Consider the following 22,599-nt stretch of genomic DNA (forward strand, 5'->3'; position numbering starts at 1 on the left):
GTGTTTACGCATGCCCACATGAGCGATATCGGTGTGAAACAGTAATATTGAACTCAGGTGACGTCCTGCTCAGCAAGATCTCGGAAAAGCACAGTGCACTGATTACAAATAAATAATGAAAACAAAAGTACTTCGCAAGTAAGGACGCAAAATTACATATCGTCCGAGTTCTCAATGCTTGCATTACCAAAAGGCATGCGCTGTGTACAGTCATGAACAGAACACAAACACGGCAGGTAGCGATAAAATAAAGGATCGCTTATTCAAGGCACAAAAGAAAATGACACAATAGCTTCAACTACACCAAAAAGCTCCAAGCCATGTACTTATGTTTCCCAGCGACGACCAATGGCCCGGAAAAACTATCAGCCTTATTGTTGCCTTCGATAAGGACTGATCGATTATACAGAAAACCCTATCATGTTTCAATCTTGCTTGTGTGCACGATGCGTATTAAATAAATGTACACGAGCAGGGAGCGACCGCCTGGCCGCTTCACTCGCGCGCACGTCCCTAGATCAAGTGAAAAAGGTGCACTTCCTCCTTGGGTTCATCGGCGACCCCAGGGGGCAGCGGAATGCCCGAGCAAAGGCCTCCGAACTGCGCACGGCCTTGTTGCAGTCCACAGTTTGCGGACCGACGGCTCCGGGCAACGTGCACGTCATGTAGCACAAGGTCATGAAGAACACCTGGTCGCCCGAGAGACCACCAGGAATGCCCCGCGGCACTTCGTCGCCACCATCGATCAACGAGTGGCGGTAAGCCGCATAGGCCACCTCGACAGCGGGGATCTCGGGGAAGACGCTGGCTATTTTTCCGGTTCCGCTCTGGCTGTGCTCGGCGTTTCCACCGACGTACCTCTGGCTCTTGGCCAGGCAGCCGTCCCGTTCTTTGAAACCCTTCGCCGAATCGCTGAAAGTGAATCAAGGGATCAACGTCACGGTCACGGACAAGAACTCGTTGGTGGACAGAAGGTTGTCACCGGACGGAACGCACAGATGAAATAGTATGGTCCCTGTCCCCACAAAGATTTTGATATTGTGTTGGGTTGTACGGATTGCTTGCTTTATGCTTGCTATGATTTACGGTTCGTGCAAAGGCAAGCGCACTAAGACGCATTTAAGCCCAGGCAACACTGCAAATCTTAGATTAGAGGGGCTATCAAACACTTTTCTAACTAATCATAAGATGACCTAACTATTATGGTGCGTCGTCGCACAAATCTCATGACCCAAATTTTTTTTTAATCCTTCACCTATAAGCGCATTTATCTCACCGATACCTGGCTTTCTCTCTCTTTTTGTCTCCGCTAGCGTGCTGCCAGCTAAAAAGCGGAGAAGGCAAGATAGCAAAAAGCACCGATGAAAAAAGCTAAGTGTCGCGATGGCGAAAGGGCTCGTCGTGGCACATTCTGGCGGCCGCGTAATATTACGCTATGCAGCACACCGCTGCCATGTGTGAGGCCACGCGCAGCAGACGCAGCTACACGTAGTGCAAAGACGAAATAATTTTTATCTGCGCCTTTTTGAAACCGCAGACGTATATATTTTCATCCATTTGCTAAAGATTACAAGTTATGCATTACTCGGAATGTTATTGCAGTCCATAAATCAGCACAAATAGCGTTGGTGGACCAACTGCGTTCGATGACGATGATTGCGGATGCGAGAGCAAGGGGCTGCTCAATGCTTTTGACACGACGTTGTAAGTTCCCCTTCTGCATGCAGTGAAAGAATATTTGGTGCACATGTCTACAGGAAGCTCGTTAACAGATCAGCAATGTTTTTTACTATTTTCAATAAGTGTTTCAAAGCCGCTTAAGTATTGTTACGACGGTAATTTTACGCACTTCTTCGTATTCTTCCCCACGCCTGTAGAGAAGTCGTGGCGACCGGCTGAGCGAACACGCCTGGAATTTGTTGCGTACTATTTCGGACAAGAATCCGTGAATAGAGCAGCGCAAGGGTCGTCCGCTCCTCAAAGTCATGTCACAGGTTCAATAACCGACCTCGATAGCCGCGGTTTGTTGGGCGCACGTTAAAAAACCACTGCTTTGCATCTACACTTATTACCTGCCTTTGGGAGCCAATTTCAGACGATTCATTAAAAATATAACCATTGAATCATTGTGATTGAATGCTCAATCAGGGAACCAGCGGGCTGAAAGACGCAGGTTTGCAGTGCTACCGTATGTGCATGATCTCTCCCATAGGCTAAAGAAAATTGGTCAGCGTGCAGGGATGACAGTCGTTTTCGTAGCCCCGGAAAAATTGGCAAGGCTCTGTAAGCGTGTAAACGCGCCTAAATCGCATCAGAGTTCTGTCGGGCACAGAAAACGTTTTGTGACGTGCACAACGAATGTAGTCTACCAGATTCTCCTGTCTTGCGGCAGGAAGTATGTTGTACAGACAGGCACCTGCTTAATCGATCGACTAAGAGAGCACTGTAACAACGTCCACAGCACTGTACAAGGCCACTTGAGCATCCATAGCCGGGACTGCGGCTGCGTGCCATTCTTTGAAGATACTAAAGTTTTAGCGAGACACAGCTCACAGCTCACCCGGGAAATTGTGGAAGCTGATTTCATCTGAAAACTAGGCAGTAATTGCGATAGTGCCCCCTCTATCGCGCTGATACCTGGTGAAGTCACGTATCTAAACAGATAGAAATCGTAATGCATCATTTTTTATTTTTTTCAGGTGACCCTGCTCTTAGTTCAGTGACTTGCTGTTAGAGCACCCCATGTGACTGTCTTACATTTTCTGCGCATGCCCTTTCTTGTATATATACACACGATGTGGCAACGCAATAAAATATTGTTGGAACCAGCGCTGTGCATGTCGTATATGGCAGTCCTTGTCCTTCGCGCTGTACGTTTTTTTGGGTATGATGCCTTTGTTATTTACATCTTTGTTGTATTTCAGTGATTAAACTGTCTGATTTGGCTCCATTATTTATTAAGTAAATTGTTTACATAAGTTCATACTAACAGTTTCGAGTGCTTTATCAAGGTATTTTTATGTGAAATCCCCTATTTCTGTGAAATGCTGAAGCATTGTTAAACTTGTGATCTTATGTTGTCATTGTCATTACTTGGCTCTTGTTGATAAATTTGCACAGCATACCCTATAAATTTATGAATTTATAATTTACACACGTCAGAGGTGTTTATCGCATGTGTTCGCATGATGCCATCTAGTTATGCCTTTATTGTCCTTTTTTTATTATTAGTCTTTTTTTTTCATTGGGTATGTATGTTTGCTGCCCTTTATCGCTCTTATATTTCGCCAAGCGGTTAAGGGTTCTCAATCCGTCTTTTTGTGGCTTCTTCTTCACCATCCTTCATTGTTCAATGCAAAATAAAAATTCATTCATTAATTCTAACTTGATCATAAGCAAAGAAAACTAGTTTATCGCACCAAAATTGTACCCAGAGCTGGTCACTCTTTTAACACTACGGCCTTAATTCCCATAAAGTTACATAAATCATTGTATCACGACATGGGGCAGCACTTACCCAATTCATTTATCCCCTATACAGCACAAATAAAACAAAGCCATTATAATATTAACGTTAAGTTCATATCGCAGCAGTGGCCCTTCATTGCATCGTAGTTCTGATATAATCACAATTTCTAGTTTATTGAAATGACGCCTCGTCATTATCTTGTTCAAGTCATTGAATCATCTTATACCATCAAGTGCATTTTGTAGTAGCTGATCTTCTTAACACTAATCCTACTAGATTTGCCTCAGATGGAAATTTGCTACTATCTGTAATACGGAATAATCGTGGTCCACTTACCGCATATTTTTCTGCTATATCCAATTGGAACGCTCAACCAAGATATCCGAAACACCATTCATCACTTGGTTTGGCACTTTAAATAAATGATGGTGTTTTTACGTACTAAATCATTCATCTCTTTAGAATAATGTTCATTGTATGGCGTTTCCCTCTCATAATTTTTGTACATTTATCTGTGGTGATTTTCCTCTTTTAATGAAACTACGTTTACTGCGGTCATAATGCTGTTTTAGTTAAGTCACCACACTGTTTGGAACCTTGGACAGAAGTCGTCTAACAGCCTAGTGCTCTCATACGTCCTTTTGTATATTTATCTGCACGTTGTTTTTTTCTATGAACTTAATACAGTTGATTTTAATTCTCACATCACCACGTTTTTTCAACTTTTTCTTCATCAAACATCGTTTTAGTTCCGGTGCCATCGCACAGCCGGAAGCTTACAGTGTCCTTATAGATGAAATGTTTGGATTGTGGTAACACTTGCGAACAGCGTAGTGCATAAAGACAAACATTGCATAAGACTAAAGTTTTAACTAGTACAGTACACAACATTGCAAGAGAAAAATGTTGTGCAACTCGAACTCATCGATTCTGTCACACAAGTGGCTGAAGCTAGTGTGAATGTAAATAATTTCTCATGTATAACCAGAGCGTGCTATCAGGCTACATAGTTGCCATCACGAATGGACCGAAAAAGTGGCCTTAAATTTTTTCAACGCACTCACTGCGATAGAAAGGAGTCGCCGAACGTGCCGTTGGGATGCCATCTGATCCCTTGACTGTCCAAGGAGGCGACCAGTTGCAGTGCCATAGAAAAACCCAGCCCGCCGTACAACATTGCTTTTGTGCCGCCAGCGTAGTAAAGAGGCTTGGTCACAGCGCCGACGGCCACCTTCACTGAGTTGCTTGCCGCGTCGTAGATTAGATACGGCAATGCGTAGTTTACTGTATAGCCCAAGATATCGATGCCGGGGCGCGGACGGTAGATGTCAGCGGCGCAGCGGCTGGACTTGACCCAGTACTCCGCGAAGGACGACTCTGCGCTGGGAAAATCTTTGTACAAGCTGTCGAGCGCATCGCTTTCCAGGTACTTCGCTGGGGGCCACAGCTTGAGGCGCGTGGATGACAGCTTCTCGGCGGCGAGCTGCCGGCTCTCGGTGTCCAGCCATTCCGAAGCGTTCACCATGTCCACTGCGGCCGAGACGAGGCTGTCGAAGCAGGCGCTGACGGTCGAACGCTCCTCTCGCGAGAAGAGCGCCACAGAGCCGAGCGCTATCACCAGGAAGCGGTAAGGGGTCTCCACGAATCGCTCGCAAAAGTAAGGCCGATATATCGTGACGCCCTGGTCGTAGCGGTTCTCCAGGAGCCTGTAGTCCGCCGCGGGAGAAAACTGCTGCACGAAAGACCAGGCTATCAGAGACAACAGCTCGGTGTCTTTGTACGATGCCATCACGTCTGCGAATGCCCGAAAAAAGCCCGCGTCGCTTAAGAGAACCTGGTCGCTATGTTCCACCTCAGGCTCGAGCTTGGACTGCCTGAAGGCGTGAAGCCACTGCTCGGAGTCCACCGACGGCGTGTGCGCTCCGATGTCGGCGATTGTCGCCAGCACTGGATGCACGACGGCCGGCCGCATGTTTGTCAGGAGTCTTCTATAGACATCACCTTCCATCGTTAGTGCTGAGTCTATGAGTGTCTTGTTTACCGCAGAACCGTCGTGCTTGCCCCTCAAGACGAAGTGGAACGTGGCCCAGTACTTATCGTATCCCCCTGAATGTTTAACCGTGAGGTGATGTTGGTACATCAGGGGTATAAGGGAACCAGGATTCATAGTGATCCGCCAGTTTGGCGCAGATTCTAAGCGCAGTGCCCTCACTTGAAATAAGAGTGGGACCTGCCACTTCAGCGCCAGCGTCATCAGTGCTTCGAGAGCAGAGGCGCTACCTGGCTCTGATTTTTCCGGCCAAGTGAGCCTGCAGTCGTTGAAAAAGTTCCAGAATATCTCCACGTTAGAGCCGTACTCTGAGCGGTCGCCCATGCAAGACGAGTACATGGCTAGTGGCTTGAGGCCGGCGCGAATTATCTTCGAGCCCTGACGTAGCACGTCATTGAATCTTGGGAACCACGACTTGCGTACGTCATCCATAGCCGAGTTGGAGTGTTCGAGGTAGCCCTGGGGAGGCGACCACGCAGAGCAGACGTACGCGCTGAAGTCCTCGCATGGATCGAGACTGCGGTTTAAATTGCCGAAAAGACGATAGCTGTGACGCAAACAGTCTTCAGTCTCGCACAGCGGCTCGGAAGGCACAGACCGGTTTTTTCGCATGAACATGATCGCAACGATAATTGACGCGACTGTGATGAAAAATACGAAGATGGTGGTTACGACGACTTGTCGTTTGGTTATCGGCACCCCTGCTACCGTGACCACGAGACCAGAAACACGCCTTGCCTGCAGCGAGAACAATAGAAAAGAGAAGCAACAGTAGTTCATCTGGGTAGTCTATTTACTGAACAAGAAAAACCTCCATGGCTGTTTTGTTATTCGTGTTAAAATTCACCGTCACTCGGTGTGTATGACTGGTCTTATATAGTCTTGCTTCACAGTAGTGCAATAACACTTCAAAACCTGATCTTGAACGCTCTGTATTAACCACCGCGGTAACTTAGCGGACATAATGTCGCGCCATCGAAATGCAGCCGCCGTGGCCGGGGTCTATGTTAGTTGTCAGCGCGGAAATGAAGGCGCCATTCGAGCAATCATCTTGGAGCTTGTAGTTTTAATACGCAGCTTTGTCGCATCGAAGCGGCAAAATAACCCCAAATTCCGTTTAATTGTGCAGCACAAGCTACGCACAGGATAAGGAAGAGCCGTTGCTGGGAAACAAAACGCAAATAAAGTTGAAAGCGAAGCGCGAGAGAATGACCAAGTACCAGTGATTCTCGAGAAAAACTTGTTAGATTACAAAAGAAATAAACATGAGGGTTCGAGTGACGCATGCTGGAAGTTGGAAGGGGAGAGAGCGAGAAATCTTATCAAACGAAAGCTTATTGGGGCATCCTCGAACAGGTCCCCGCACGGCCCCAATGCGCTCAAACGAGACGAAGGGGAGAAGTGGGCGAGTGGCGCGCCATCTGTCGGGCAGCGCCGTACATGCGAGGAGGCGATCTTCTGTGTTTGCCGCAAGATGGCTCTGCATGTGCGCCAAGTGCAGAAGAAATGTAGCGGAAACGTACTTCGGTACTCGTTTAACTGCGACTTCTGTAATTTACATGCTCATAATTAGCGATATGCACCGCAGTATAACTTTCTACGGCAAGTTTCTAAGGCAACACCGCATTCACTAGACGCGCTTTTGTCCCTCTTTAAACCATCGAACTCATGGCTGAGTGGTAGCGTCTCCGTCTACACTCCGGAGACCCTGGTTCGATTCCTACCCAGACCATCTTGCAAGTTGTTTTTATTTATGAATTGCCTTCCGGGATTTTTCACTCATGGCCAACGCCACCGACGCCGCCGACACCGGATTTTCTGCGACACGAGCTCCTTAACGCTGTCGCGTTAAAACCGTACCATGCTCTATCCGCCATCGGCTTCGTTACTCAAATTCTGCAAGGCACCTTGGACATTAGGTCCCATTTCGCTGTTGTAGCTGTTACGTGTAAGGCCGCATGGGAATGTGTTTAAAAATATAAATCACTGCCTGGGCGAGCAAAATTACCATTTGTACGATGGTAAATAGGTGTTGTCCATTGATTTCACGTTTTTTCTTGCTCATCTTTGTTTAAACAAATGAATCTTATAAGCGAGCATCATGATCAACTCAGTTGTGGTATCATTAAAGCAGCCCATATTGCACGGGAAGGCAAACCATCTGCAAGCAAACCATGTAGTAATTTATCTCTGAAAGAGCTGTCGTTTCTGAGGCAGCGTGCGAATACAATCTGGGCAACAGATTGTAATGTTTTATCTAGTTTTGGATCTGTGCAGCACTTCTTTCGGATCCCTTCCTTATTTGTTTGCACTATGCAATCCGGATTCCCAGGTTTAAAGACGGCGCTTGACCTTGAGTACCCTTCAGTTTGTCTTCGTCCAATGTAGCACTCCATGATTTTGAACAATGACTAGTGGTCTCTCCTCCTGGTAATGAATTAATATTCGCATTACCAGATGCGAATTCCTTGCAGAGAGAGAGAGAGAGAGAGAAAGAAAAACAGATGTCTATAAATTAAAAAAAGAAAAATGTGCATTTAGTAAAAGGCAACCCCAGTGGTTTAACCAGCTAAGTGAGGAAACACGTCGATGGGGCGACATTAAATGTGAACTAAAAAAAAAAACTAAGTGGGCTTTCTTTGCTTACTCATAGGTCTTAAACGCTCAGCGCTCATTGATGTCGGAGGCAAAAAATGCTTAAAGCTGAAAATCTGATTTTTTTTCGTTACATCAATTCAAACATTATGCACAAGCACTTCTGTATATTGATAAACTTGCCGGTCGAGAAATGCTCCAGTTAAAGAGCTCTGTCTGCACAAGGCCTAAGCTATCTCGTCACTTTGTTGGTGTAGCAGGGTCTGCGTAGAGCTTAGTGCAGGAGGATACTTTTATTGAGGTAGGAATGCCGCACTGTGGTACATAGGCGCCATACGCTGTCATGCCATGCCAACTATAGCGTCAGGAGCCCACTGCCTGCTTGTGGCCTCAGTTGAGGCATTCAACTGCGATCAGAAGGCGAGCAACGGCCACTGATTTGGGGGTGCATTCTCATTTATACTCGGCAAACTAGAAACGTAAATGACCAATTAGAGGGGCGCAATTTCCTTGTATGCCTATGTCCCACGTACTAGAGTATGCCTACTTGTCTGACGCGTGCTTCCTTTTAGCCTGTCTAGCGTCACCCGACATCGTGACGAGGTCAAATGTCTGGCGGGCGTCTTGTGCCTTGACTGTAGGACGCCGGTGTGTGACGCTAGAGATTTTGCAGCTCGGGTCTTGAGGCCATGATTATTAGGGTCACAATAAACTAAACCTTGTATTCACCCAGATATGATTGATAAAATCGGTAAATCCCTCCTAAAGGCTGCGTGAGTACGTTGCACATAAGGCTGCATATTTTATAAGCCAAATTGTTGTTTGGATACTTGCGCGTCCGCATCTAGTGCGCGCGTAATATAAACCAATGTAGGCTCCGCTGGCACATTGTGGGCGCAATATAAATCTAGTCAACAGAACTTACCGCTATAACAGAAATGCCAAGAGGGACATGCCCCCGTATTCCAACGTTAATCAGGCGATGAAACATATCAGTAACACATTTTCACATTAACGTGTGACACAATGGACAGGCGATTACGATAGTTTCGCAGATGTCCGCTACGGTAAAAAAAGATGAGCAAAACATTACGCAGATACTATGTACTGTGGGAATCAAAGTTTTGCGAAGCATGTCGCGGGTACCTGACTATGGCAGTGGCCCTGAGAAGGCACGCCTCGACCGGCTCTGCGACTCTCTCGAAGAATTCGAGCAGGCGCTTATAATGCAGCTCGGGCATATGCTGAGGGTTAGAAATAAACTGGGCTCGCCTAGCTGCTCGATCATTGCGGACACCTGCCTCTTTCTCTGCGCTCCGCAGTACATCAAACTCGATTTGCCCAAATAAACCTCCCATGAACACAATATATGGGGTGTGTTCATGAGTTGGTGCGGTTGGCGAAGAATTGTTCGCATTAAAAACATACAGAGTGGAAGCAAAGCATGGTAACGCTAACCTTTCCGCGAGTGCGTAAGGCAGACCGCTCAATGATCGTGCAAAAGACAGCAAGTAGTCGGCATGCGCAGTCGAGACGCTCCGGCGGAGCATGCTAGCGAGTGCAGGCTCTAAAGAACGAAGTTCAACTCCTTGTCACCCGCCGTGGTTGCTCAGTGGCTACGGTGTTGAGCTGCCGAGCATGAGGTCACGGGATCGAATCCCGCCCAGGGCGGCCGCATTTCGATGGAGGCGAAATGCGAAAACACCCGTGTGCTTAGATTTAGGTGCACGTTAAAGAACCCCAGGGGGTCGAAATTTCCGGAGTCCTCCGCTACGGCATGCCTCATAATCAGGAAGTGGTTTTGGCACGTACAAACTCCATAATTTAATTTAGAACTCCTCTTTATTGCATGCTGAGCGGGCATGCATAGGGCAGGGACCAGGTGCGCCAGCAGCGTTTTCCTGTAGCTTCATTGCCGCTTCGGGCGTTGTAGTCGGTGCATACCGGAAGTGACACTGAATTCACTATACCACACTATATAATCACCACGTTGTCAACCCTCGAATACAAGAGCCGAAGGGTACGTGCTTGCGTTAATTACTAGTACCGGCAGCTCTTCTGGCTAACTAAAGGTAAATAATGGGAAGAGGATATATAATTTCATTCCTTATTAAGGATGGTGTTTATAAAGACAGTTTACTTTATAGCAATATATTCGGTTTGAGTGACTTAAGAGAGGGCCTTTCTTGCATCCTTCTAGCAAGACTTTAACGGTGATCTGTTTCACGCGGTTGAGTTTCGGCCCCCGTAAATGTTTCTCGCGCGTCAATTTCCCGGCACGCAGTGACTTGCACTCTTGTGTTTACTTTATAACGGCTACGCTTTCTCACTACCCTGTAACTATCATCGTATTTAGTATCGCGCGCGTGTAGTGGCATTCACGCTGAGAAACAGAAACGGCCACGTTAGTACGACTGAACCAAGCGAGGCTACTCACGTCGCATTCGAAACCCTTGGACGAAAACCCCCTGGGCTGCTGTTCTTTGAGCAGGTGAAGGACAGACGAGAGGGAAGCTCGGTGCTCAAGCCTCGGATCACGTGGTCCCGACAAGCTTCGCGAGTAACGTGATTTAGAATACTCTCCGTGCTCCGCTGTGTCAGGAGCGACCAGCTTGGCGGTGGCGCCTGGGCTAGTGCTTGAAGGGGTAGCGACAGACATTGTCGCCTTGCTGACGGTGTCAGGCAAATTCGGGCGGCACTCCCGCAGATTCGCGTTGCTGGCCTGATGCAGTGGAGATCTAGTGGACTGTGCAGAAAGTAGCTGCGAAGAACTCCGGTCTTGTTCCTTGACCCAAGTCCGATGCGAGGCGTGGGGAGTACTCTCGGCAGCGGCGGCGGCAGCGGGCTGCGATGAAGACTGCAGCTGCGACGAGTCGCGCTCTCGTGCAAGCAAATGGCGGTCACCTTGGACGGCTGGCAACCCTGGTGGCCGGCCATCGGTCTTCACGGGTTGTTTCGAGAAAGACGGTGCCGGTGACGCGGTGGCAGTGGGATCTCGCGGACCGCCGTTGGTGGAACCGTCACGATGTGCAGCGGCGTCAGACGCTTTCTGCTGCTCGTCACCGAAAGACGACAACCTTCCCTTGCCTTTCGTAGGTTCGCTCGTGCCAGCGACTGCTGCCGGGGTAGCCGCGGTGGTGGTCGTGCCTGCGAGTGGAAACGATTCCTGGGGGGAAGTCTCAGTCCCATCTTGAATGTCACCGCTGGGGATCTTCCGTTTTGCTTTGCTCTTGCCCGAGGAACTCGAGGAACGCGACATGTCGCTTGTCATCGAAGCCGATGACTGCGTTCGAGAAGTGCGCAGCTTCTTGCTGCTTTCTTCTGTGGTGCGAGGAAGCATATTTTTCGTTCGTATTCTTGCTCCAGCAGATTGTGGGAGTGCGCTCTTTGACTGAGGTCTTCTTCTTCTATTGCAGCCACGTAGCTCAAACCGCGCGTGCAATAGATGACCAATTGAGACGAAGATGATATCAGTGTAACTGAAAAAAATTCTGCTCAGTAATTGCGGCAACTTAATGCGAGTGAAATTATTAATTTTTAGAGGGAGTGCGAGTAACGCGTAAATATTCGTCGTGATCACAAGTTTGATTTCAATATCGATTTCAAGCTCATTGATTCCTTGATTGAAAACTTTATCGTTCCACCGAGCTGGGCTGCCCACCTCTTAACCTATACATAGGTAGGGGGGAGGAAGAAGCAGACCCCGCGGGTTGAGGACGGTGAGTCTTGACGGCCTCAACGGCCAGGCGGATTGCTCGACGCTGGTCGTCTTCAGCCTCGCTCTGGAGCAAGGCCTCCCAGGCTTCTCTACTGTCAGTGTTTTCCTTGGCCACTGGAGCCAGCACACTCCCATATTATTATTATTATTTTTAATTATTATTTGATGCTGATAGCTTGCTCTCCGCCATCGCTACGGAGGCCAAAGCATTAAGAGATATTTTCACGTGACCTTTGTGGCAGCGCGATTTGCAGAGTCGACGGCACTCCCTCTCTACGGGAAAGCGTTCAACCATGCTTGTCAATGTGTCGCTTGAGTGCGAATGACCGCGTTTACCGAGGTCGGCACACCTTTGTGTGGTAAAGCTTTGTTGTATTAGTAGGAACCTTTCCACTGCCCGTCATACCATGCAGGTTGCCAAGAACTTGCAGTATGGAGTTAGTATAACCAACTCTAGAGAAAAACCTGCCCATAGCGCTGATTCACTGACATTGGCAACCACAAGGGCGCCGCCGTGTTGCCACTCTGTACAGACGCTCAGGCGTAGACGACGAGCTGCTATTCCGGCGAGAGACGTGCAATCGACACGATGTCGAGTGTTCCTTAGCGCGGCAATGCGATCTAGTTCAGGCGCCTGCAAACTCATCCTTTCATGCACCGTAATTTCTTTCATAGAAATGTTATAAACAGCCATCGAATATTTCTCAAAAATATACGGAATGAACTTTACACATTGCCCATACGTATGTGCTATGTGTGAACGCTTGCTTTCGCATCATATGCTGATTATTTCTTGCTTTACAAATATGAGGGGTAGTAACATGACGGCGATTTTGCGGTGGCCACTTTTCTTCACCTAGCTTTTCCTCCGCAGTCAGTATGACCTCTATGGCCAGATGATGATGATGATGATGATGATGATGATTTATTGGTATTACGTTTGAAACGGTGCGGCGACAAGTAGTCATCTAGCCTGCTTGAGTTGCTCAGGTACGCTACTTGTGCTTTTCACTCTAGCATTTGTGTATACGTCTCTTTAACCTTCTTTTTATCTTCCTCGTAGACAGCAGCCTCTTTTTGTGTCGCCAGCTTGTGGCGCTAGTTTTAACCGCAGTGACGCTGAGCTTAGCAACAGTTTTTATTGCACAGACCAATGATGCTGCATTAAAGTGCTGGTAGAAGGCGTGGTCATTGACACAATGGTTAATGTGCAGACCACTTTTTCTGCTCCTTCGATGAAGGTAACCACTTAATTCAACAATGTTGCTAGGGTGTTGCAGTTGGACAAAGCGTCACAAGATGTCGCCATAAGTGCGCTGATCCTAAAACCCCTTAACCTTCGTAATGTAGCGACACTCTCCTCGCGCCGCCTACACTGCTCGCGAGTAGCAACGGCGCCGCCAACATGCGCTCCTCGCCACTCCGTAGACGCTTCTTGAGAAAAAATGGCGCTGATACACGGCGCGAGGGCCCACGTGATGCTCTTAGGCCAATAGCGACGCGGCGTCGGCCTCGGCCAGAGCGCGCGAGGAGGAGGCGGCATTCCTCAAAGCATGGCACTACTTTATGAAGTTTAAGGGGATTTAGCTTATCCTGCTGCCTGTCTCCGATCAGCGGCTATTCCGTGAAGCCTATAAGCCAACGCTAAATGTTTAAGCTTCTCTGTAAACGTGCTGCACGTTACGCAGTGCCGGTTTACTGGATTTGTATCGGCAGGATGGATGGATGGATGTTATGAGCGTCCCCTTTAGAACGGGGCGGTGGGTTGCGCCACCAAGCTCTTTCTATTATACTTCCTGATGTCCTACCGAGGGTAAACAATAAAAAAAAACACTATGAACTTCCACAACCAATTTTTCTGACCCCCCCATTGCGAAATATGCTTTCGTACGTCTCCGTTTTCTGTCGTTTCCCTAATTTTCCTCCACCAATCCTCCGATCGCCTAATCCCTATTGCGGGCATGTTTACTTTTGCACTGCTCTCGCTGAACCCAAGGGCTTCAAGGAGGCCAGTGGTGCCTAAATCGACCGCTGGGTAGACGTCTTCGCATTCTAATAAAACATGCTCCCTAGTTTCCATAGCTTTAACACACCAAGCACATGCTTCTTCTTCCTTCTCAAATCTCGGTGTGTAGGTGCGTGTTTTAGGGCATCCCCATCTCGCTTCGAAAAGTAATGAGCTTCCCTTTGAGTTAACATAAATTGTTTCAATTTATGATAACTAACACCAGTAATAATAGCGCCACTACTAGCGACATCTTGCGAGCCCTCCCCAAACCACAAGGTGTTGAAACGTTTTTACACGAGTGTCCTAATCACAAATTTTTAGTGAAGCTGTCCAAAGCTATCCTGCGGGAAAATTCTTGGCAGCGAACTGCAAATGCCTTGCGGCAAAGCCAACTTGTGAATTCTCTGTTGCTCTCAATATTGTCACGTGGTGGTGACGTTGAAGAACACAGTAGCAGTACTGTCTTCTTACTCTGAAAAGTGGTGGGGGTGCTTTTCGTTCATGTACCGGACGCCCCCGACAAGCCGTGATCCAAGCCCCGACCGCAAAGAGAACACCAACGTAGTCCCGGACCATCCAGCAAGCCGCCGTCTTCAACAGCTGCCCCCGGATCACGGACTTCTACCTGAGAAGACCAAGAAGATTGTGGCCAAGGCAACCCCAATGGCAGCCCCAGCGTCCCCCATCGCCTTGCAGCAGCCCAGGGAGCCTCCGACGCTCCGTGGTTCAACATTCGAGGACCCGGAAACCTGGCTTGAGACGTATGAGAGGGTCGCGGCATTTAACAGCTGGAACAGCGACGACAAACTGCGACATGTCTTCTTCGCATTGGAAGACGCTGCCAGGACGAGATTTGAGAACCGAGAAGCAACCTTAAGACCTGATACCTTTTCCGAAGCGCCTTCCTGCAGACATTCACAAGCGTCGTACCCCGAGAACGAGCCCAAGCACTACTAGAAACCAGAGTGCAGCTGCCTAATGAGACCACCGCGATTTCTACAGAAGAAATGAGCCACCTATTCCGCCACGTGGACCCGGAAATGTCCGAGGAAAAGAAAGTCCGCCTACTGATGCGTGGTGTAAAGGAGGAACTTTTCGCCGGAATGGTACGGAGCCCACCGAAGACCATCGACGAGTTTCTTCGCGAGGCCACCGGTATCGCGAAGACACTGGAAATGCGGAGCCGGTAATTCAACCGCCGCACTAACTCGACAAACTACGCCGGAGTTCAGTCACTGGCCACCGACGACCTGCGCGAGACTATCTGAGCGGTCGTGCGGGAGGAGCTACAAAAGCTGTTCCGTTCATCACAGCCTCAAGTGGCTTCAATTCCCGACGCCGTCCGTGAGGAGCTCCGCCAACAACTCGGAGCAGCCCCTGAATCGCCGCAGCATCAGCCGCAAGCGATGACATACGCCGCTGTAGCCCGCCGTCACGTTCCCTTCCGCGCCCTCGGCAGGGCCCAGTGACGACACAGTTCCGTCGTCCACCACCACGCCCGCCGCCAGCATGCCAACCCGTCACCCCACGCGGCATTCCAAGGAAGACTGGCGTTTGGCGCGCCCCTGACCACCGTCACAAAAGCACAGTTTGCAATAGGGGATCAGAAAATTTAGGCGTGGTAGTTCAGTGTTTTTTTTTCCTTTTTTCATTGTTTAACCTAGGTAGGATATTAGGCAGTATAGTAGCAAGAGCTTGGTGGCGCAACCCACCGCCCCGTTTCAAAGGGGACGCTCATAATATCCATCCATCCATCCATCCATCCATCCATCCATCCATCCATCCATCCATCCATCCATCCATCCATCCATCCATCCATCCATCCATCCATCCATCCATCCATCCATCCATCCATCCATCCATCCATCCATCCATCCATCCATCCATCCATCCATCCATCCATCCATCCATCCATCCATCCATCCATCCATCCATCCATCCATCCATCCATCCATCCATCCATCCATCCATCCATCCATCCATCCATCCATCCATCCATCCATCCATCCATCCATCCATCCATCCATCCATCCATCCATCCATCCATCCATCCATCCATCCATCCATCCATCCATCCATCCATCCATCCATCCATCCATCCATCCATCCATCCATCCATCCATCCATCCATCCATCCATCCATCCATCCATCCATCCATCCATCCATCCATCCATCCATCCATCCATCCATCCATCCATCCATCCATCCATCCATCCATCCATCCATCCATCCATCCATCCATCCATCCATCCATCCATCCATCCATCCATCCATCCATCCATCCATCCATCCATCCATCCATCCATCCATCCATCCATCCATCCATCCATCCATCCATCCATCCATCCATCCATCCATCCATCCATCCATCCATCCATCCATCCATCCATCCATCCATCCATCCATCCATCCATCCATCCATCCATCCATCCATCCATCCATCCATCCATCCATCCATCCATCCATCCATCCATCCATCCATCCATCCATCCATCCATCCATCCATCCATCCATCCATCCATCCATCCATCCATCCATCCATCCATCCATCCATCCATCCATCCATCCATCCATCCATCCATCCATCCATCCATCCATCCATCCATCCATCCATCCATCCATCCATCCATCCATCCATCCATCCATCCATCCATCCATCCATCCATCCATCCATCCATCCATCCATCCATCCATCCATCCATCCATCCATCCATCCATCCATCCATCCATCCATCCATCCATCCATCCATCCATCCATCCATCCATCCATCCATCCATCCATCCATCCATCCATCCATCCATCCATCCATCCATCCATCCATCCATCCATCCATCCATCCATCCATCCATCCATCCATCCATCCATCCATCCATCCATCCATCCATCCATCCATCCATCCATCCATCCATCCATCCATCCATCCATCCATCCATCCATCCATCCATCCATCCATCCATCCATCCATCCATCCATCCATCCATCCATCCATCCATCCATCCATCCATCCATCCATCCATCCATCCATCCATCCATCCATCCATCCATCCATCCATCCATCCATCCATCCATCCATCCATCCATCCATCCATCCATCCATCCATCCATCCATCCATCCATCCATCCATCCATCCATCCATCCATCCATCCATCCATCCATCCATCCATCCATCCATCCATCCATCCATCCATCCATCCATCCATCCATCCATCCATCCATCCATCCATCCATCCATCCATCCATCCATCCATCCATCCATCCATCCATCCATCCATCCATCCATCCATCCATCCATCCATCCATCCATCCATCCATCCATCCATCCATCCATCCATCCATCCATCCATCCATCCATCCATCCATCCATCCATCCATCCATCCATCCATCCATCCATCCATCCATCCATCCATCCATCCATCCATCCATCCATCCATCCATCCATCCATCCATCCATCCATCCATCCATCCATCCATCCATCCATCCATCCATCCATCCATCCATCCATCCATCCATCCATCCATCCATCCGCTTTGCTATCACTGCGGAGAAGCCGGGCACATCTACCGCCGATGCCCATACTGGGAGACGGGACTCCGAGGGTTCACCGTTAACGCGCCGCGACCACAGATTGGCGAACGACCTCGCGATATCGCCGACTACCTCGCCGCCACTCAGAGGAGCCCTCGACGACTGTCCCGTTCGCCATCACCAGGCCGCTACCTGTCGCCGCAGCGCCGAGCATACACCGGCCCAGCCCAGGGCCGCTCTGCGAGCCCATATCCGGAAAACTAAAAGCAGCAACCGTGGAGGTGCGGTTGCTGTTCGTCGAACTGACGAAGTTCCTCCGCCACCGACGAAGACGACGAAGAGACCATCCCAACGACATAATAACGACACGCCGCCGTCCCGACGAAGTCAGGAAGCGAAGACTACACCGACGAAAGACGACGTGATGACGCGACGTTCCAACTTCAGTTCAACACGACGCAGCCGTGATCCGCCGCCAAGACATAACTGCAACGCCAGACAAACAACCACCGACCTCGACGAGCTTCTCGACGGCCACGCAGTTACTGCCTTAGTGGATACAGAGGCCGATTACTCCGTAATGAGAGGACAATTCGCCGTCCAGTTGACGAAAGATAAAACTGCATGGGAAGGCCCTCAAATTCGAACCGCTGGAGGACACCTCATTACGCCGACTGGAATCTGCACGGAAAGAATTACCGTTCATGACCGCACTTACCCAGCACCTCGTCACTAGATGTTACGTGGTGGTTACGTTGAAGAACACTGTAGCAATACTGTGAAAGACAAAACTAACTTTTATTGGGCGAACCTGTGCCCACAAAAACAGGCTACACTTATAGCACAACGATAGCGGCGAACACGGTCGGCGATCGTCGGAAATCTTGTGAGCGGGTCAAGCGCGTCCGCTTGTATACATCAGTCGTCGAATGTTCCAGAGTAATCGCTGGGACCTGCGTGCATTCCACAAAGTTCTACATTATTCGCGTCGCGCACACACACATTCAGATTACACAAGGTTCGCTCACAGACAGCGGATGGAACCATCGATAACATTCCAGAAATTTCCGATACATGCAGGCGCGTCCTGAGCTGTGCGATAACAATTGTTAGGCGGTGAAACGTGTCGGCCGACAAAGACAAGTACACGTGTCAATACAATGTAGATATTTTAGAAAACATCATTCTGAAATTCGCTGCTAAGACGACTATTTCATTACACCGAGTTTCATTTACTTGTAATAATTACTCTAATAATTACCACACGCCGTAGTGGAGGTCTCCGGAAATTTCGACCACCTCGGATTCTTTAATGTGCGCCTAAATCTAAGAACGCGGGTGTTTTCGCCCCCCTCGAAGTGTGGCTGCCGTGGCGTGGATTCGATCCCGCGACCTCGTGTTCAGTAGCCAAACACCATAGCCACTGAGCAACCACGGCGAGTGGCTGTAACTCTCCTTTATCAAAGCTATCCTGTCAAAATTATACGAAAATTAATCGCTAAGACGACTCCAACATTATGCCGAGTTTCAGTTACTTTCCTTAATTACGTAGTTGGCAGTGAAGTCGTAAATATTGCGGAACCCATGTGCTGTCAATGCATGGGCTTCAATACGGGAGGGAAACAGACAGTCACATGCTTGTCCGCTAGAAGAAAACTCTAGTCCTTCCATGTTTCATTCAGCTAACTAACTAGGAAGTATGCTCAATCGCAAATTACAGACAAACGTGCTTTGCTTCGTGCACTCCTTTGGACTGCGCCCCGGTACACGTATATCGTCGCTCGTGTCGAGGCTTGGTTTGACGGCCGCCGGCGTTTAAACGGCGTTCCGTAACAGCTACGTCGACAACTGCGTTTTTAGAGTGGCCACGTAAAAACCCTTCGGCGGTAGTTCTGTGTATGCATGACGTAGTGCATGACGTACTGCACTACGTCATACAGTTCGTTTGCACTACTACACAATTCTGGTGCCATTTCGCTCCACTGTTCGCTATGGGAAGGCCACGGGTGATCCGCAGGCCTGAGGAGAAAAACTCTATACCAACATAATTTATACCACCATAGTAGCTTCGCCGGTCAGCCACCTTCCAGGGTGCAATGGCTCCTCAAAACTGTCTTTATATATAAATTGCATGTTGATGACTACGTAACTGCCGACCGAGTAGACCAGTCGCTTAGCATAATGTAGCCAGACGGTACAACAGTTATTTTTTATCAGATTAGCATTTTTAGTAAACTGCACGTGGTTTGTTGTACGTTCGTCCGCGCATAACTTCTTTCCCGCCAACTTGAGTCAATGTTTAGTCGAGGGGCCATGGCACGGCGGCTCGACCAAACCCACAGGCCGCGTCCGTGGTCTATGGGCTAAAGCATCGGGCTCTAACCCACTCGTTGGACAAACTTGATTGACTGAGTCTGTGACACTGGCTTTATGTTACACTTCAATTAACTTTTTCTCCCTCGCTTCCCCTACAACATACTTATTAACATTGTTTATAAACTCTAACAACTACCAATTAATTTTAGTGACACTTAGCGCCATGTGAATCTTTCATGTACCTTCTTGCGTCCTCGTCCGTATGCGCTACAACAGTACTCAAAGATCCTATCTACATTTGCAGTCTAGTAACACTAGCTTATAAAATGTTAGCTAATTATACTTTGTTACCCTGGTTGCCTGTTCTAAAAATTGTTTTCTAGAAATGGCTTTAGAGATTCGAGCTACTGTTGTGGAAGAACACTATTTGATTGCGCTAATTTAGAAACGAATGTTACTTTTTCATTCGTAGCCAATGCTTGCGCATTTTTTATATAGCTCCTACAACAGATTCTGCGTGTCATTGTTTCGGTGGGAGATTTTCAATGGGACCCAATTCAACACAACTAGTTTTTCTAAGGCTGTTTATATTAAAAATGGAGGCAAAGTTAGGAATACAATTCTTAAACCATTGTATGCTGCTTTGAAGCGGTAAGATGGCCACACATACGCAACAGGCCTTCTCACACCTCTACAGTTTTTTCCAAAAACTCACCACGCCTAATCGACCCACAAATATTTTCTTTTTACGCAGCAACATGTTTCAATTCGAAGCCGGTAGCCACTTGCTGACTGAACGTTACTACAATGCTTAATAAAATGTTTTGTAATTGCTATTAAAACAAGAAGTGTTATAGTGTCACTCAACTAATAGAGCCTGTGGCTTCGTCAGCACAGCTAAAGGGATTAGGTTGTGGTGACAAAAAAATAAAATATTCCCAGACCTGCGTGGCACCGGCAGCACAGTCACCCACGCACTGCAGGACCATCGCGGCGAAGTCTCTTTGCGTCGTTTTTACGAAAACGATCTGAGCGGCCCGCCCGGCATCGATGGCGAGCTTGGGCTTTCCTGCTATCTGCATGACGGCCTGCTGAGCCTGAAGTTCCCTTGCTGCTGCCGCGCGCGTAGCTCCATGATTCGCTTCAGCAGGGGCTCATGCATTGCGAGTGTGCTGCTGACCAGCGTTGATCTCCACATCCGAGTTGGTCCCACAACATACAGGCACCACTGTGGCTTTGCTTCATTGACAAGGTAATGGAGAGCTTGCACCTCAATATCACCTTTGAGTTTGAGCTTTGAGAAAGAAGGCACAAGAGTTAGCCTTGCTGATAGATGCACTAGTGTTCTTTTTATTAAAGTGCTCTTTCTACAATTTTCCTCCTGGGCACGTTTTCAGAGGGTGCTTGCACACTCCCTAATTTCAAACTGCCGTGGTGACTGTGCTAGCTTAGGGCTTATGCCTTAATCTAGCACTATTTGACCAAAAGCCTTATTTAGCGCACAATTCATAAGAAAGTTAAGGAGGTGACAGAAAAGAACCTTGCTAACAACCATCCAGTTGTAGTGCTTGCCCAGCAATATAAAACGAGAGATGAAAGGGGGAGAGCAGATTAATCTGCAATGCATTTTCCTCGCATGAATGCGAAAAGGGCACATGACATAGTTAGTGTGACAGTTGTTTTACGATGACAAATAAGCAATCTCACTATCTAATAACCCTCTGGATGGGGAGCCAACTCATAGCTTCCCCGTAATGCGTATAAGGAAAGCCTCACAAAACTATCGAGCCCTGTCGTCCTTATATATTGCCACAGTCGCACAGTTTCCAAACAAAATGCAGGAAGTGAGCAGTGCACTACCAGGTGACTGCCAAGTGACCTCCGCATCAAGTTGGTATGGCCACAATGCCGGTCTTTATACACTGGCCTGTTTTGCTTGACGTAGCGTCTACTGCACGATAGTGGCTTTTGATATACAACGAAATTCTGTACTCTGCGTACTTCTTTTGCGTGCTCTTTTGTCACAGTCAGTCATGCATGCCTCTTCGTTATTTACGCGCCTACACTGCAGAGCAGGCTTGTTCCATGCCGAGAAAAAATTGTAGGAAAACCCGACATGAGGATACTTTTCACGCCTGAGCAAGCCAGGTTTCTTGGTTTCGCCTTGCGTTCGTTCACTCGTTTGTTCGTTCTGTGGTTCCGGAGTCCCATACAGGTTCTCTGCTCACACTAATGCAGGCAAGATTGTAGGATACGCTTTTGCAATGTTTGCATTTCGCCACTCGGAAGGAAAAAGTGCACTGACTGGACCATTCATGGCGCAGATGACTCATCGCGTCAGGCAAGGCACCAGTGTTGATGTTTGCTCCCTCGCCCAGAACGGCAGGTTTAGGTTCAGTATAGTTGAAGGAAAACAAGTGAAACATAACTTACATGGTTTGAGTTGGCATTTGTGTCTTAGGATATCAAGTTGTTTTCTTGCATCTGTCTGTTGTGGTGCTTTCTTAACGTCGGTATAAAGTTCCGGGAACTCATGAACAAGGGCCCTGTAGTTGGCACTATGCCAAGAATAAATCAGCTTTAAAAACCTTCACTTTCTGTGGGCATACTTGTACTTGTGCTGATTGTAATTTTTTCTCGGCTTGCTGACTTACCATGAAGTTCCTAGCTGACGCTACTGGGTCTTTATGTAGATATATCAGAAAAGGCTCCTGGCTGTTGTAGAAGAAAGGGTGGCACTTACAGGTGCCTATTCTAGACGTGAGTGAAACAAACAGGCAAATATTTGTTACGCCTTTTGTGTAGTTCTGTAGGAGTTAAAGTTCTCACAAAAATTTGTCTCGTCACTAACGTGATGGTAATCACTTAGTCAGTGACCGCAACTTCATAATCATGTTACCTGAATAAATTAAT

The 22,599-nt window shown here is 48.3% G+C and overlaps 1 protein-coding gene across 1 annotated transcript; it reads right to left on the minus strand.

The window, feature by feature from the left end:
* Positions 1 to 447: 447 nt before the first annotated feature.
* LOC140216575 (endothelin-converting enzyme 1-like) lies at positions 448 to 11,373 on the minus strand. The gene is made up of 3 exons (XM_072286943.1): positions 10,552 to 11,373; positions 4,534 to 6,257; positions 448 to 912 (listed from the first exon to the last, which is right to left on the minus strand). The coding sequence occupies exons 1-3, from the start codon at positions 11,371 to 11,373 to the stop codon at positions 519 to 521; spliced, it is 2,940 nt and encodes a 979-aa protein (XP_072143044.1). The 3' UTR covers positions 448 to 518.
* Positions 11,374 to 22,599: the final 11,226 nt, after the last annotated feature.

Source organism: Dermacentor andersoni, chromosome 3 (genome assembly GCF_023375885.2).
Source record: "Dermacentor andersoni chromosome 3, qqDerAnde1_hic_scaffold, whole genome shotgun sequence".
Lineage (NCBI taxonomy): Eukaryota > Metazoa > Arthropoda > Arachnida > Ixodida > Ixodidae > Dermacentor > Dermacentor andersoni.

What these genes read in the sequence shown, in the direction of transcription:
- LOC140216575 (XM_072286943.1), bottom strand. Translation starts at nt 11,373, where the DNA reads ATGTCGCGTTCCTCGAGTTCCTCGGGCAAGAGCAAAGCAAAACGGAAG. An exon ending in CCAAGGGTTTCGAATGCGAC is followed by an intron (nt 6,258 to 10,551) that starts GTGAGTAGCCTC and finishes TTCTCGCTGCAG; the next exon opens with GCAAGGCGTGTTTCTGGTCT. An exon ending in GGCGACTCCTTTCTATCGCA is followed by an intron (nt 913 to 4,533) that starts GTGAGTGCGTTG and finishes ATTCACTTTCAG; the next exon opens with CGATTCGGCGAAGGGTTTCA.